Source organism: Micromys minutus (genome assembly GCF_963924665.1).
Source record: "Micromys minutus genome assembly, chromosome: 25".
NCBI lineage: Eukaryota > Metazoa > Chordata > Mammalia > Rodentia > Muridae > Micromys > Micromys minutus.
In genome coordinates this window covers 2,875,147-2,892,461 of record NC_137960.1, presented here as the reverse complement: position 1 = coordinate 2,892,461, position 17,315 = coordinate 2,875,147, and the positions used below count along the sequence as shown (strand labels likewise).

The window sequence follows — 17,315 nt, the reverse complement described above, 5'->3', positions numbered from 1 at the left end:
GCCCAAGCGAGCTCTACTACCTATTTTTAAAAAATCTGAAATATGTCTGCCGATATCTAACCTCCACACTCTAAGTTTCTCTACTGTCCAACCATCTTTTTCTGCTCAGTCAGTCTAACGTGTGTGTGTGTGTGTGTGTGTGTGTGTGTGTGTGTGTGTGTATTTGAAGAAAAATATGCTGGCCTTGGAAAGACAGAAACAAAGCTGGACTGGAAAGACCCAGAGAGGGATAGAGTAATGCAAGTGTTGCAGGGACAGCAGTTAGTGGTTTCCTCTTGTGCTTCCTCTTCTGAGAGCTTTCTCCTCCCTGGGGGAAGGCTTATCTCTCTCCTCCCCAGAAAGGCAGAGTGTCCTTGGTGTTTGGGCTTTCGAATTACATTACATGGCTGTAGACTGACTCATGCGAGAGCCCCATCTAAGTTCTAAGTATGTTCCCATTATGCTGACCCTTGATATCTGCACCTGAGCCTCTTCCCACTGATAAGAAAGATGGCTCCAATGAAGCCTTATTTCCCAGACGTCAGCGACCAGCGGGCAATGTGCTTATAGTGAGATCTCTCTGGGAGAAGCTTTAGACCCAAACAGGTTTGGCTACCTCTTCATAGTTACAGCTGCCCTGATCATCAGTATCGACTGTGGCGCCTGGTTTGCTACGCACAACGTGTTGTCTGGCCTTTATTTTTCAGGCTGCTCTCTCCTGGGACCATCCTGCGGTGCTCCTGGGTCTGAAGCCAGGACTGTATCAGAAAAAATTCATGCTCCCATCTTATCTCTGAACTCCTCCTCCTCCTCTCTTCCTCTGCTGGCTTCTCTTCCTGAGTCTGATGCCTTCTGCTTCTCAGTAAACCAGTCACTAATCTTTTCACACCCCAGTTTGGAAGGTGTGTCCCTCCCTGCCACTCCCCAGAGCAGTCACCAATAACCTCTTCCAGGTTTCCATAACTCCATTGCGCAATAATTTGCCAAGGGTAACCATTAACCCAGCTCCTAGGCCTGCTCCCCTTTGAAGAGGATTTTCCAGTCGCTGATCAGCAGAGCCAGGCCACCTCACACCATCTCTGAACCTCAGGCAGGACCTCCTTCTTTCAGTGTAGCTGGACAGTTTTTTATTATGTGGTGGTGGTGGTGGTGGGGTGTGTGTGTGTGTGTATGTGTGTGTGTGTGTGTGTGTATACAAGCGGCATGGGTGTGGAGTTTTTTTCCTTCTACTGTGTAAGTCCTGGAGATAAAATTGAAGGTACTTTTACCTGCTGAGCCAGCCCTGAAGTTTTTGTTGTTATTGTTTTGGTTTTTTGTTTTGTAAAGTGTTTTTTTTTTTTCCCTCCCTCAGAAACTCCTTCCTTCTCCTTTCCCATCCAGACAGATCATCAATCAGAGATTCCCTGTGTCCTTAGGGGCTCTAATTAGGTCTACTTTCAGAATTTAGTGTCTTTCTGATACTTAACTTTCTCTCCAGGGGTCCAAAAATAATCAAGCCCCGCATTGCTCTTGTGGGACTCATGCCCTGCAGTCAGGAAACAGGCAAAGTAGGACTGAAACAGGAGTTGGTTCTTACTTCCACTTATTTATTTAAAACACTCGTGAAGCGCTTACTTTGTTTGCTGGGCACTGTTCTGAGTTCTTTATAAATATTAACTTAGTGGGTACAAATATTAACCGAGCTGTTGCTGCTGGCACAGGTTGAATTAATGTTGCTTCTCCCCACTCTCCAGGAAGGAGGAAGAATGCCTCTGGCCCTTTAAGGTCGGCCTTCCCTCTCTGGCCCTCTCCGCCGCCCAGACCCTTTTTCCAGGCGGACGTTAGCTCGGCGGGCGACCTTCGGGCGGGCTCCGCCCAGCATCAATCAAAGCGCAGAGGCACGGTTGCTTAGCAACGGCAGAGGGCGGGAATTTTGAACACCCTAGGAACGCCCCCACTGCAAACGGACCAATCAGCATTTAGAGGCCTCACCGCCTTCCCGTTGGGTAGCTAAGCAGGCCCCTCCAGCCAATAGCGACTGAGAGGGCGGGGCGAGCGCGCGCGCCCCACGCCCATAGGCTGGCTGGCCCTTCCCACAGGCTCGCGGCGGTTGGTCGGGGAGCTGGATCGACGCGGCTGAGGTGACAGATAAGGCGGGAAAGCGCGGCGAGTTGGCGGCCCCGGTAGGGTGGGGACAGAAGAGCGCGCCGCGGCTGTAGGGACGTGGGTGGGGGGAGCGACTTGACGTGTCGGCGCTCCTTCAGACCTCCCAATGCACGAGTGACAGGAGTGAGGGTGGGGCAGTGGCTCGGAGTCGCCCTCCAAGTGCCCCGCGCCTGTCCCCTGAAAGCCCGCGCACCGCCCGCCCAGCCGCCTGCTGAAGTGTTGCTTCCATGTCCTCAGAGCCGCCGAGCCCATGGCTTTCCGAGCGACCCCAGGCCGGACGCCGCCGGGACCCGAACCCGGGGTCCCCTCAGCCAGCTTCTCCAGCCCCCAGCCCCCAATGGCGGGGCCTGTGGGTATTGAGGAAGAGGACGAGGAGGAGCCAGCCGAGGTGTCCGAGGAGTGGGGAGGATGGGGAAGGACCGAGCCGACCCTGTTTCACGTTGGCTAAACGACCCGTACTATCTCCGAGATTCGGCTAAATGGTTAATAATAAGGGATGGCCAAACCACGACCTTCCGAGGGGTTCAGATACCGATCTTTCCTTTCTTGTGGGACAGATCCATCTGTGCGTGCTGTGGAGCTCGGGATATCTGGGCATTGCTTACTATGACACCAGTGACTCTACTATCCACTTCATGCCAGATGCCCCAGACCACGAGAGCCTGAAGCTTCTCCAGAGAGGTGCGACAGAACCCTGGATTCCTCTCCTCTGGGGTGGAAAGCGTGTTCACTCATACGTCCTTACATGACTCTAGTTTACTTTATATAGTCAGCTGTTTTTAGGAATTAATTATTCAACACAACTTTATTAGATACCCGCTGTATGTTAAATGCTACAGATTTAGTCCCTGGAAAGCCATTCATGACTTTACGAATAGTTTCCAGGACACTTTTGTTCCTTTCCATTGTTCCTTTTCTGAGTCTCATTCTCCACGGTGCTCCCAGTGTGCAGAGCATTCCTTACAGACAGAAAATAAATTTAGTGAGACAGGGTCTCACTGTGTTGCTCTTATTATCCTGAAACCCACTATGTAGACCAGGCTGACTTTGAACTCACAGAGATTTCCCTGCCTCCCAGGGGCTGGGATCAAAGGCATGTACTACCACACCTGGCTGAGATAAATTCTTGAGGGGAACAGACAGTGGCCAGAGGGGAACTGGCACTTTCCTCTTAGTCAAAAGTGTAGAGGTCCTGTGACTCATTTGGCACCTTCTCCTTTCAAGTTCTGGATGAAGTCAACCCCCAGTCTGTTGTTACAAGCGCCAAACAGGATGAGGCCATGACTCGATTTCTAGGGACGCTTGGTAAGGATGCATAGAGAAGGGGAAATGAAAACAAACTACGCTACTACAGAGGGTAGAGCTGGCTGGGAGGGAGCATGGGACAGTCAAAGACTGAAGTGTACAACACTGGCCTTTTGCCTCCACAGCCTCCCAGGAGCACAGAGAGCCAAAGAGACCTGAAATCATACTTCTGCCAAGCGTGGATTTTGGTAGCTCCTTCCTTTTATGTTACCAGCCCCCATTTCAAGGGCTCTGTTCTTCCTCTGAAAGGAGCTTCTATTATCAGAGACCTTGCCTTGTGTACCCTTATCTGAAAGCTGCTCCCCATACCCCATCCTGAGTCTCCACCAAGATCTCTCCTGCACCTTATCATCTTTAGAACAACTTACTGAGAAGCCATGGGGTTAGGTATATGAGGAATGGGGGAGTGAGTGATGGAAGAAAATGAAGTGGTGACACTTAAAAAAAAGATTTATTTATTTTATGTATATGAGTACACTGTAGCTGTCTTCAGACAACCAGAAGAAGGCATCAGATCTCATTACAGATGGTTGTGAGCCACCATGTGGTTGCTGGAAATTGAACTCAGGACCTCTGGAAGAGCAGTCGGTGCTCTTAACCACTGAGCCAGTCCCCTACCCCCCACCTTTTACACTCTTAAAACAGTTTTGAATGTTGGAGTTAAGCCAAAGTCATTTGTTGCATAAAAAGGAAAAGGCACTGTTTCTGTGAACCATGGTCCATTAGGCACATGCCTACTTTGCAGACTTCCAGGTTTGCAAAAAGGACAGGGAATGGGTAGTATTAGTTTCTTTATTTTTTCAACCTAAAAAATGGACAATCCCAGCCATTTTTCTCCCCAGTCACTTGTCTTTCTCAGGTTGTGCCTATAGCCAGACATCATAAATCGCTAAGAGAATTAGACTACATCTCCATGTTTTTGGTTCTTGCTTTACCTTTCCTTAACCACCTCTGTGGACTTGGACACGACATGCCATGTGGTCAGACTTGTTCTTGTTCTTAAATTGGGGCAAGAGAATGGAGCTATGAGACCTTTTGCTCCCCATCCTCCCCAAATAGGTCCAGAGATAAGCAAACAGCGTCTCCTTTCTGGAAACTACTCCTTCATCTCAGAGTCCATGACTGCTACTGAGAAAATACTTTTCCTCTCCTCCATTATTCCCTTTGACTGTGTCCTCACGGTGAGCTGGGGTGAGGGCTGGGATGCAGCTGGGGAAAGGCATGAGCTCCCAGCCCTAGACAGAGTTCTGACTAGACCGCCCCAGCCCGGTAAAATCAGTTTTCCTGATACTGGTGTTGGCCAGCTTCACTGCTGATCCCCTCCCAGGTCCGGGCACTTGGAGGTCTGCTCAAGTTCCTGAGTCGAAGAAGAATCGGGGTTGAACTGGAAGACTGTAGTGTCGGCGTTCCTATCCTGGGATTTAAGAAGTTTGTATTGTAGGTGACTCATCCAAACCGCAACCAAAGTAAAGAGGACTGGGGAAGTCTAAGAAGAAAGGGCGTGTGTGTGTGTGTGTGTGTGTGTGTCTGTCTGTCTGTCTGTGTAGGGATGGAGGACAGTGGGTGAAGTATTCTAGCATAGGAGAACCAGAAGGGTTGGATTGCTCAGAGGTATATTCAGGGAGGGGAGCTGAGGGAGTTTAGTGATGAACCCCATGCCTCAGACATGTCCCTGTGGCTGTTTTCTGTTCTCAGGACCCATCTGGTGAGCATAGATCAAGACACTTACAGGTGAGGTGGAGACAGGCTGCTGCCCACAGAAACAAAGGATTGAGTCTAAGGCTCTAATAATCCTGAGAGGCTCTGGCTTCCTTAACCCCAGGGCTGTGAAGATCTTTCTCCTTGAAGGAAAGAAAAGGGTGATTGTGTGGATGAGGATAGAAGAAGGGAAGGAGCTAAAGCACAGAGGAATCACACCCTTCCTCTTTGCAACACTGGATGGACTGAGGGACTGGTGCCTGCTCAGCAAGCTCTTAAGTGACACTTCAGTCCACCCTTTCCTTCTTCTCAGGTTTTTTTTTTTTTTTTTTTTTTTTTTTTTTTTTTTTTTTAAGATTTATTTATATGAGTCCACTGTATCTGACTTCAGATACCAGAAGAGGGCATCGGATCCCATTACTGATGATTGTGAGCCACCATGTGGTTGTTGGGAATTGAACTCAGGACATCTGGAAGAGCAGTTAATACTCTTAACCACTGAGCCATCTCTCCAGCCCTCGGTGGTTTTTTTTTTTTTTTTCCTCTTTCCTGAGACAGGGTCTCTCTGCGTAGCCCTGGCTGTTCTGGAACCCACTATCTAGACCAGCTGGCCTCAAACACCCTGCCTGCCTCTGCTTTTGAGTGCTTGGTTTACTGGTGTGAGCCACCACACCTGGCTTTTATTTACTTTTCTAAGGTGAGAAGTTAAGGCAAACAAAAGTGAGTAATAAACCACACATGGAGATTATTGTTGCTAAGCATGAAATAAACAGCTTATTATTAATTTAGAATCTCATTTCCTAGTTCTCAACCCTCTCTATTATAAAAGGTTCATTACAGTATGGATGGGAACATGGTTCAATGGCTCTTGCTACTCAAGTTTGAGGATCTGAGTTCGGATTGTCAGCATCTGCATAAAAAGTCACTGTGGTTTGTGTGCCTGTAATCTCGGTGCTGGAGTGGGTGGGTCTTGGACTGCTGGGTTTTGCTGGTTGCCAGCTTAGCCAAAGAAAGTGGTTGAACTCCAGGTTCAATGAGAGACTTTGTCTTAAAAGAGAACAAGACAGAGGAAGGGCTTGTGCATATGTTCAGGAGCATGTTCACCTGCATACAAATATGTGCAGAGGCAAGTGTGCTGGCTCACCTTTAATCCCAGCACTGAGAAGGAGAGGCACGGGGCTTTCTGTAAGTCTGAGACCAGCCTTGTCTACATAGTAAGTTCCAGGATAGCCAGGGTTACATAGACCCTGTCTCAAAAACAAACATGTATGCACATGCATATACCATGTGTGGAATGTACAGAAATTCAGACTACTCCCTTTCTCTGTGACAGTGTTCTACAGATTTTCAAGAGTGAGTCTCACCCCTCGGTGTACAAAGTAGCCAGTGGGCTGAAGGAGGGACTCAGCCTCTTTGGTAGGTTCACCCCCCACTCCGAAAACATGCTAGAAAACATTGACTATAGCCATATGCGGGCTCTCTTCTGGCTTCACTGGCATTGCCAAATGTCTCTTCCACACCCGCCCAGGTATCCCCGTCTCTGCCCACCTGACTTGAGCTCCTTTATGGACTCTGGCCATACAGTGTAATTTGCTTGTCAGTGGGACCTAACCAATACTGTGTTAAGTCTCTGGCTTTGTATGAGTGTGTCCACTGATTGAGGAGTTTTAGAACTGAACTGTATAGTTTTTATCTGGTTCGTCTGGTTTTGAAGTATATTAGGGATGTGGCTCAAGTGCTCAGCTTTTACATATTGTGATGGGCGTTTGTGGCTTTGCCCATTTATATATTTCCCTGGCTGAGTGTCCCCTTTTCCACCCTCACATGATAATCTAGGCCCTAATTTGTAGCCAGACACCAAATTTGGCTGCTTTTGTGTCCCATATCTGGGCCTCCAGACTGACCTGCCTTGTAACAAGTTCACTCCTTATGCGTACCCCACAGGAATCCTTAACAGATGTCGCAGTAGGTGGGGACAGAAGCTGCTCAGGTGAGTGGGCCTCAGACATAGGTTTATAAACAAATGCACACTGAACACTGAAGCCTGTTAACAGTCTATAGCCCGTGACAAACATGACTTCAGTTAGTAGTACTAGACATACCAACTGCCCATCTAGAACCCAGTGCAGCAGCCAATACTCTTCACTGTGTGCTCTCGGCACAGATGCAAACACCCGGGTTCTCCCGCATCACAGAATAGAAGCAGACAGTCCCTCATAGTATTCGCAGAAGCAATTTTAGACTGTGTCAAGGTGACACACTGATCACGGCACCTATAGTCGCCTCAGTTTTAATTTTCAGGATCACATCCCCAAACTCCCTGTGAATCCTTTTCTACTAGATATACTGTACTGTATTCTGATCACCCATGTCAAAAATTGATCTCATTTTAAGGGTCAAATCAACTTTTTCTACTAAGAGATAACCATTATAAAGAGTTGTAAGATGAGTTGGGCATAGCCACGGGGGTGGGGGGTGCAGATGTCGTTCCGGGTGAGTCAGGGCTACATAGTGAGACCTTGTCTCAAAAGAACAAAAACCAAAACAAAATGGAATTGTGAGCTGAGTAGACAGGTATAGTGAGGCTCAGTGGGTAGACACACTTGCTACTAAACCTGGTTACCTGAGCTCTAGTCCCAGAACTCACATGATGGAAGAAAAAAACCAATTCACACAAGTTGTCCTCCGTCTTCTGCATATGGCACGTGCATGCTCATACACACACACACACACACACACACACACACACACACACATCTTTACAAAAAGCAAGAGGGAAGGAAGAAATGAAGAAAGAAGTACAGGCTAGGGGCTGATGGGACAGCTCCACAGGTAAAGGCTCTTTCTGCACAGCCCTAGCAACCTGAACCCCATAAATAGTTCTCTCCATGACATCTGCATTCAAATAGGGATACTGAATAACACACAAAACAGCAGGCTGGGAAGGGGACTGTGACAAACACCTGTAATTCCAGCAAATTCTAGGAAATAGAAGCTGGAGGAGCAGGAATTCTAGGTCAACCTTGATATAGCAAGTTTGAGACCAGTCTGAACTATGTGAAACCCTGTCTCAAAAAAAAAAAAAACCCTTTAGGCTGAGGGTATGACTCAGTATGTGTGGCTTAGGTAGTGAGTAAGCCTTGACTTAGCCCTAAACTTTGTCAAAAGAGGGAAGGATGGAAGGGAGTTGGGGGGAGAGGGACTGAGTTACAGGCATTCACACAGGAAGAGCATGGGTTTGTCTGTGCTGTTTCCCTAAGATACTGGCTCCACACAGCCGACTCATGCTGACTCTCCGTCTCCCACTCAGCTGCAGAGAGCACAGTGTTGGCACACAAATGCCACAGGACACTGTCCCCTCTCAAACACTGACATGCTCCACATCTCCACATGGAGTGACACACGGTCTCGTCCGTCACAGCCATGATGCACAGTCACGGTGACTCCGGCAAGTTTCAGTGTGTAAGGAGCCCCCTTGCACTTGCTGTTAGTTCATTCCTGTCGTGTGCTGCAGCCACACAGTACCACACTCCCCAAAGACTTCCAAGCAAAATGAAGATGAGACACTTGTAACCTTCCCGTCCCAACTCCCACCCTCCAGGCTATGGTTTACACGTCCGACCCAGGAGCTAAGGGAGCTCAATTCCCGTCTGGATGTCATTCAGTTTTTCCTGATGCCTCAGAACCTGGACATGGCCCAGATGATGCACCGGCTCCTGAGCCACATCAAGAACGTGCCCGTGAGCCCAGGGCAGAGATCAGGGTGGGGCTGGTGGCTGGTGGCTTATAGAACAAAATTTATTAAAATTTAGTTTGGTTGGTTTTTTGTTTTGGGATAGGGTCTCACTGTGTAACAGTGCATGACCTGGAACTCATTGGGATCCACCTGCCTCTGCCTCCCAAGAGCTGGTAGTGAAACTATTCACCACCACACTTGGCTATTTGGTTTTGTTTTTTGTTTTTTTTTTTTTTGAGATAGTGTCTCACTGTGTAGCCCTGCACTACCACATACAGCCCAGGATTTATTTTCAAGTATATGCATGTATAGCCAGCCTGGTCTCTAGAGCAAGTTCCAATTCAGTCAGGGCTACCTAATGAGACCCTGTCTCAAACAAAACAAACAGAAATTAGGCGTGACTAGGAGCACACATATGTGAGTGTGGGTGACTACAGAGCCCAGAATACGATGGTGGATCACCTAAAGCTGGAGTTGTGGGTGGCTGGGAACCTCCTGGTGTGGGTGCTGGGAACCAAACCTTGGTCCTCTGAAAGAGCATCTCTCCCACCTGGACTGAGTACCTTAAACGGCATCAGATGGCAAATGGCAAACCATAGCTGTCTTTTTGCTTATAGCTGATTCTGAAACGCATGAAGTTGTCCCACACCAAGGTCAGCGACTGGCAGGTACTCTACAAGGTAAGGTCTCGGTTTTATTTGAGTCAAGATGTAGCCTGGGAAGCCTCACTCTTAGGATCCCCCTGCTCCAAACCCCAAGTTCTGGGATTTGCAGGCTTCCCTTTTTAGGTCAGACGTTCTAGTCAAGCCTTCATGTCCTGTGTCTAGGCCTTCTCTTGGGACACCCTGCCACACTTCACTCACTGATGTTTCTTTTAAACTCAGTGTTGCAGAAATAGCAAAACTATTTTCAGGGAATAGTACAATTACTCCTCTTGTAGCCGAGCATTCGGCTTCAACTGTGACTCAGCACTCTTCATCTCCAACCATCACGTTCTATCCGTGTGTTGTGATTGTCACAAAGTTGGTGCTGACACTGCTGCTCAGTGTCAGAGCTACGAGGTCCCCTCCACACCCCGCGTTCCACTCATCTGTCTTCCTTGCCTGCTTGCCTTTTCTTTTTTATTTATTTATTTTTGGAGTTTTAGAGACAGGGTTTCTCCGTGTAGCCCTGGCTATCCTGGACTCTGTTTGTAGACTAGGCTGTGTCCTCGACCTCACAGACCTCCCAGTGGTGGGACTAAAGGTGTACTCTGCCACGTCCACCTCTACCTGTAAAACTTCACTTGATATGTAGGAGTGTTTGCCTCTGCACATGTTCACGACTAACCTGGAAAGGCCAGAAAAGGGCATCAAATCCCCTAGAACAGGAGTGGTTGTGAGCTACCATGTGGTTGCTAGGAATTGAACTCAGGACCTCTGGAAGAACAGTCCGTGTTGTTAACCGGAAGCCCTCTCCAGCCCCTAGAGTTATTGTATAACTCATTTAGTTTTCCTTAATATTAATACCTATATAATCACAAAACAATTGTGTGCTAGGCATTGAACCTAGAACTTCACATATGCTCGGCAGATGGTCTGTCATTGAGCTAGATTCCTAGCCCTCATGGCAGCCTATCAGTGCTTTAAAATATTTACTTATCTAGTTTGAGCCAGGGTCTCACTGTGTAGCACTGTACATCCTGGAACTTTCTGTGTAGACTAGGCTAGCCTCAAACTTGTAGCAATCCTTTTGTCTCTGCATTGTAAGCACTGACTTTTGCTTTTTTTGGTTGATTACTTTTGAGTTAGGATCTCAAAATACAGCACAGGCTACTCTCAAACGCAGTATGTCATCCAAGTTGACCTTGAACGTGTGTGATCCACCTGCCTCAGCTTCCAGAGTGTGGGATTACAGACTTTCGACATTACACCCAGGAGACCTTGTGCCCCCAAAGCAAAAGAAGCACAGGGCTAGCCTGTGCTACGGGGAGGGGGGGAACTCTGTAGGTAACTTAGTGTGATCTTATCTCAGAATAAACAGTGTTCCGTGGTGAGAATTGGTTCATTAATTTGCTGTGAAAGTTGAGGCTGCCTTTGCCTCTTGTGCTTCCAGACTGCTCATCTATGAACTGGAAGTGGAGGCAGTGCCCAACACCACAGGGCTGCTCTGACTCACAGTGAAACCTAGAAGGTGGCCCCAGCGCCTCAGTGTGGGTCGCTGCCTCTCCCTCTTCTGTTCGTTTGCTCTGTTGCTGTTCTCAGCTGACTTTGGAATTTTTATTCAAGACCCATCTCATTTCCTGTTCTGTGAAGAGGCTTCCCTAACAGTCAGGCCCCGCTAGACTTGTCATTTTGTACTTTGTCAGTGGTACAGCTGTCTGCTTTATCAGGATCAATGTCTGCCGCTTGTCTCAGCCCTTGACTTGTGCAGTGTATATGGCTCTTCTCAGAGGGACACTCCCTCTGGCTCTGAGCACAGCTCAGTCAGATGTGGTTACATCAGCTTCTGGTCACTGGCCTTGCCCTGGAGAGTTAGTTCTCAAGGTTCTGGCCATCTCTCTGCCTCTCCTCATTTACTTCCTTCCTGGCTTCTAAAACCCGCTTAACTCCTTAGTGTGTGTTTGTGTTTGCACGTGCAGTGAGGTTCCTGTGGAAGGCAGACTGTAATGGCCTGTGAGGCTCTCCCCGCACATGCGGCCTCACCTTGAAACTGAGCTCAGGCTGTCAGGTTTGGCAGCCCTCACCTCTACTCACGTGCCATCTCCCCACCCCTTTTCTTGACTTTTATTCCTATTTATTTTTTGTCCTCCTCTTGTAGAAGTTTAATCTAATAATCTTCTTTTCTCTCCATAGTTTTTCCTTTCTTTCTTTTCTTTCTTTTTTTCTTTTTTTGGTTTGTTTTTTGTTTTTATTTGTTTTTTGAGACAGGATTTATCTGTGCAGCCCTGGCTGTCCTGAAACTCACTCTGTAGACCAAGCTGGCCTCGAACTCATAGAGACCCACTTGCCTCTGCCCCTTGGGCACTGGGGTTACAGACACACCATCACACCCTGCTCTCTATGTATTTTTCATTTGTGTGTCTTTTTGCCTTTGATAACTTCTCAGTGTTCACCATTGGATTTTGTGTGTCTTGCCCTGTCCACGTCCCCTCCCTGGGGCCACAGCTCCCCTGGGTGGGCTCACCTTCCTCAGTCATCTCTCCTGCAGACAGTGTACAGCGCCCTCGGCCTGAGGGATGCCTGCCGTTCCCTGCCCCAGTCCATCCAGCTCTTCCAGGACATTGCCCAGGAGTTCTCTGATGACCTGCACCACATCGCCAGCCTCATCGGGAAGGTGGTGAGTGGAAGCCAGACATGCAAGGAGGAGGATGGATAGAGCCGATGGAAGGGTAGAGAGGGTCTGGGGAATGTGGTATACGGTAGGGATGCATGGGAGATATTGCCTGGTGACCAAACAGTGTGCTCAGAGGAAGTGTCTGAAGATGAGAATCAAAGGGGGATCTGGGGACTGGACAGAGAGTGTGCTGGATGCTAAGAAGCTAGACATCTAATCTGTCTCCTCAGGTGGACTTTGAGGAAAGTCTTGCTGAAAATCGCTTCACAGTCCTCCCCAACATAGATCCTGAAGTAGATGCCAGTGAGTACTGGGTGTGGGGGTCCTGGATGTGGGGGTCCCAATATAGGGGTCTTAGGTCAACCATGGAATCCATTCTTGGCTAGACACCATAAATGGGAATGAGCTTTGCAGCCAGAATAAAGATCTTCCTTTGCTGTTGAGACAGGGACTCTGATGGCATGAGCTAGTCATGCCCAGATGTTCAGGAATTCTTAAAAAATAGTTTCATGTGGCCAGAGTTGGCTTTGAACCTTAATCCTCCCGGACCTTATCTTTTTATATGTATATAATTTTCTACACACCAAGAAAAGCGAAGGCTAATGGGGCTTCCAAGCTTCCTGACTGAAGTTGCTCAGAAGGAGCTGGAGAACCTGGACTCTTGCATCCCCTCATGCAGTGTCATCTACATCCCTCTGGTGAGTGCGGGGAGAGGTGAGGTCTCCAGGAGTCCCAGCGACACGTGAATGCCTCTCAGTGCTGGAAGGGAGAGCAGCTACTCATGTGTGCAGTCATAGGTCCATGTGGAGAGCAAAGGGAGGAAGTGGCACCAGCCAGATGAGCGAAATGGATCCTGCCAGTCAGTGGGTGACAGACACCCTCTGCCATACCCGGTCATCCTTAAACCCAGGGACATGAATACCTTTGGGCATTAGTCTCTGACCGAGGAATGGAAGATCCCAGTGGTGTCTAGGTTTCCTCGAGGACCAGAGATGCTCAGTAGGTTACTGCCCACTCTGTCTCCTTTCACTCCCCAGATTGGCTTCCTTCTTTCCATTCCCCGCTTGCCTTTCATGGTGGAGGCCAGTGACTTTGAGATTGAGGGACTAGACTTCATGGTAAGTGTCTTGACCTCTCCGTGGTGGGAGGAGTGTGATAAAGAGGTGATAAGGAGCTGGAAAAAATGAAGAGGTGGCTCAGTGGTTAGAGCACTGACTGCTCTTCCAGAGGTCCTGAGTTCAAATCCCAGCAACCACATGGTGGCTCACAACCATCTGTAATGGGATCTGATGCCCTTTTCTGGTGTGTCTGACGACAGTTACAGTGTGCTTTTATATAATGAATAAATTAATCTTTTTTAAAAATAAAAATAAAGAAGCTCGAAGAAGGGTCTCAGCTCATCAGCACTGAACAAGATATGGGATCATTTTTGTAGCTTAAGAATCTTTGCCAGTCCTGAGTCAGAAGAGGAGTTGGGAGGAGGCCCAGGCAGGTGGAGAAGAGAGAGGAACTGAGGGATGAGAAGCCTCTGTGTGTGGTGGTGTGGTGCTGGCTGTTCTGGAACTCACTCTGTAGACCAGGCTGGCTTGCAACTCACAGAGATCCCCCTGCCCCTGCCTCACAGCATTGGGGATTAAAGGTGTGGGCCACCACTGCCTGGCTTGTGATCACAACTTTAATCCCGGCACTCTGGAGACAGAGGCAGGTGGATCTCGGTGAGGGGCAGGCCAGCCAGGGCTACAGAGTGAAACCCTGTCCCCAAACAAAACAAAAAGCCCGGAGCTTGGCCTCCTTGCACCCAGTTTCTCTCAGAGGACAAGCTGCACTATCGTAGCACCCGGACCAAAGAGCTGGACGCACTGCTGGGGGACTTGCACTGCGAGATCCGGGGTGAGGAGCCTGTGGTGGGCGGGAGCAGGCTGCTCTAACAGACCAGCCCTCACACTGGCCCCTCTGAATGGTTCTGGGAGTTTCACACTGCATTTGCATGCCTATTTCCAGATCTTTCTATGCCCCTCCCTGTCTCCTTCACTTTCCCAGACCAGGAGACCCTGCTGATGTACCAGCTGCAGTGTCAGGTGCTGGCACGGGCTTCGGTCTTGACTCGGGTATTGGACCTTGCCTCCCGCCTGGATGTCCTGTTGGCTCTTGCCAGTGTTGCCCGGGACTATGGCTATTCAAGGCCACATTACTCTCCCTGCATCCAAGGAGTACGGATCAAGAATGGCAGGTGAGAGCGGAGTGAGGCTCCACCCCCTGCTGGCGGATTCATCCCCTAGATCCACAAACTGCAATGTTTCTCTCCCCACCACAGGCATCCTCTGATGGAACTGTGCGCACGAACCTTTGTGCCCAACTCCACAGACTGTGGTGGGGACCAGGGGAGGGTCAAAGTCATCACTGGACCCAACTCCTCAGGGAAAAGCATATATCTGAAACAGGTAAGGGGCCGCACAGCTTAGGAGTCCGGCATCTCCCTCACCTCCTCCGCCAGCCAAGCTGAGTCCCTGCTTCCCCACAGTGCATGTCCTTGTTCTTTAGGATAGATTTCCCATGGCCACAGGTTCTGGACCCACCTCCATATGGACCCCATGCCATTCCCTCGTTGACCTTTACCCACAACCCTGACACTCTAGAGTTCATTCTGAAGTCAGGACCCGGGAAACAGCGTGTTCCATGTCTCTGTTCTTTTGTTTCACTGTGTCCTCTCTAATCTGTCATTCATGTCTTTAGTTGAGACCCACTTTTACTTTGCCCATAGCTCGGTAACAGGCCCATGTTCCGTCTTCCCTGCCCAGGTGGGCTTGATCACCTTCATGGCCCTGGTGGGCAGCTTTGTGCCCGCAGAGGAGGCCGAGATTGGGGTTATCGATGCCATCTTCACTCGAATTCACAGCTGCGAGTCCATCTCCCTCGGTCTCTCCACCTTCATGATTGATCTCAACCAGGTTAAAGGGAGCAGAAGGAGGGGGAGGGGATAACTGGGCAGGAACACATTTCCTCAGGTGCATGTCATCTGCACTGGGGGCCGCAGGGGATCACTCAGGTCAGGCTGGAGGCCATAACGCCATCAAACAGATGCCCTTGGTGACCTCTCAGCCGGCAGGCGAAGGCTGGGCAAGTGAGAGCGGCTGTTAGAAAGCTCGAGTCAAGTTGATGGGTGGACGGTGGAAGGAGTTTATTCACAGTGACACATCACCGCCCAGGACGCTAAGGAAGCTCCTTGTTCCCCTCGTGCCCAGCAGGTGGCGAAAGCAGTGAACTGTGCCACGGAGCACTCTCTGGTCCTCATTGATGAATTCGGGAAGGGAACCAACTCGGTGCGGAGGAAGGAGAGGGGGTGGAGGAAAATGAGGGGCGGGGGCGGGAGTCTGAGCTCAGGGAAGGAACGGGGATTCGTGGGCAGAGGGGAGGCTGTGCCCTCTCACCTCCGCCCTGTGACAGGTGGATGGTCTGGCACTTCTGGCCGCTGTGCTCCGTCACTGGCTAGCACTGGGACCCAGCTGCCCTCACATCTTTGTGGCCACCAACTTCCTGAGCCTTGTTCAGTTACAGCTGCTGCCGCAAGGACCCCTGGTACAGTATCTGGTGAGAAAGTCACTCTGACCACTGCTTTTCCTTCTTCGTCCCAGGGGACCGAAGGCACACTGTCATTATTTGTTCTCTTTGAAGACCATGGAGACTTGTGAGGATGGGAACGACCTTGTCTTCTTCTATCAGCTTTGCCAAGGTGTCGCCGGTGCCAGCCACGCCGCCCACACAGCTGCCCAGGCTGGGCTTCCTGACCCCCTCATTGCTCGTGGCAAAGAGGTGATGAGCATTATGTGCAGCACCCCCACCTCAGGCTCCCCTGTAGACCACTCTCTCTATAAGTGGTTTATGCATGGGAGTGTTTTCCCTGAATTTATGTAAGAATACTACATGTGCCTGGTGCCCAAGGAGGTCAGATGACATCAAATCTCAGGAAACTGGAGTTACAGATGATTTGTGAGCTGCCCCGTGGGTGCTGGGAGTTGAACCCAGGTCCTCTGTGAGAGCAGTAGAGCTCTTAGCCTGTGAGCCATCTCTGTACCCTCTTACCTGTTCCTCTTGAAACTCCACTTAGGCCCACAGGTCTCCTGACCGTCATTTCCCCTCTTCCCTAATGCCCCGCCCATCCTTCTTGTGCTTCCTGTGCTAGGTCTCAGACTTGATCCGCAGCGGGAAACCCATCACGCCCATGAAAGAGTTTTTAAGGAGGAAACAGATGGAAAAGTGAGTGGGGCCTGCTGTGCCCCCCCACAGCTCCTGTGCTGTCCCTCACCAGGCCTCAGCCAGCTTCCTGCAGCCCTGTGCCCTCCTCCTCACCTGACTGTGGCCCATGCCTATAAGCCCAGTGTTCAAGGCCAGCCTGGGCTACATAGAAAGACCTTGTCAGAAAACAACAAAGAAAACCAACCCAGTGTCCCTGGCGGCTTTTGAAACCCTTGGCTCTATAAGGCTACAAGTTTCCTGGGCCCAGACACTGCCCTCTGCATAGGGAGTTGGTGACCCAGAAATCACGTGGATTTTTTCTCTCCTGCAGTTGCCAGGCACTGGTGGATAAGTTTCTAAAACTGGACTTGGAAGATCCCTCCCTGGACCTGGACATCTTTATTAGTCAGGAAGTGCTTCCTGCTGCCACCAACATCCTTTGAGAGTCCTCCCTCCACGTCCTAGGCCTTTCCCTTTTCTTAGGCCTTACTACAGAGTTCTCAGTTTGCACATCTTGTGTTAGGAATAAAGTTTATTTTGGATCAAGATGTTTCCTTAGGTCATCCAGGACAACAGCTGGACAGGGAGCAGTCACTCAGAAATACAGTGACAGTCGGGCTGGGCAGATGCTCAGTGGTTAGAAGCACTGGCCGCTCTTGCAGAGAAAGTGGGTGTGGTTCTCAACTGTGTGTGACTCCTGTTCCAGAGGACGTAACACCCTCTTCTAGTTTCAGCGGGCTCTGGGACACCTGGAGTCCACATAACCCACACATGCACATAAACTCATAAATAAACACATTCAGTCAGGAATGGCGGCATAAACAAGGCAGGTACGATGGCGCACCTTTAATTCCAGCACTGGGAAGACAAAGGCAGGCACGTTTCCAAGTCTGAGGCCAGCCTG

At 49.7% G+C, this 17,315-nt stretch overlaps 1 protein-coding gene across 1 annotated transcript; it reads left to right on the top strand.

Moving 5' to 3' along the window:
- Positions 1-2,374: 2,374 nt before the first annotated feature.
- On the top strand, positions 2,375-16,864 carry MSH5 (mutS homolog 5; the record flags this gene model as incomplete). Its single annotated transcript, XM_080938287.1, has 24 exons — positions 2,375-2,512; positions 2,682-2,805; positions 3,349-3,429; positions 3,555-3,617; positions 4,489-4,610; positions 4,757-4,866; positions 5,125-5,160; positions 6,461-6,543; positions 7,072-7,117; positions 8,729-8,867; positions 9,481-9,543; positions 12,053-12,181; positions 12,409-12,481; positions 12,767-12,876; positions 13,216-13,296; positions 13,981-14,068; positions 14,219-14,408; positions 14,493-14,619; positions 14,977-15,126; positions 15,424-15,498; positions 15,623-15,766; positions 15,851-15,988; positions 16,359-16,432; positions 16,743-16,864. The coding sequence occupies 24 exons, from the start codon at positions 2,375-2,377 to the stop codon at positions 16,852-16,854; spliced, it is 2,496 nt and encodes an 831-aa protein (XP_080794413.1). The 3' UTR covers positions 16,855-16,864.
- Positions 16,865-17,315: the final 451 nt, after the last annotated feature.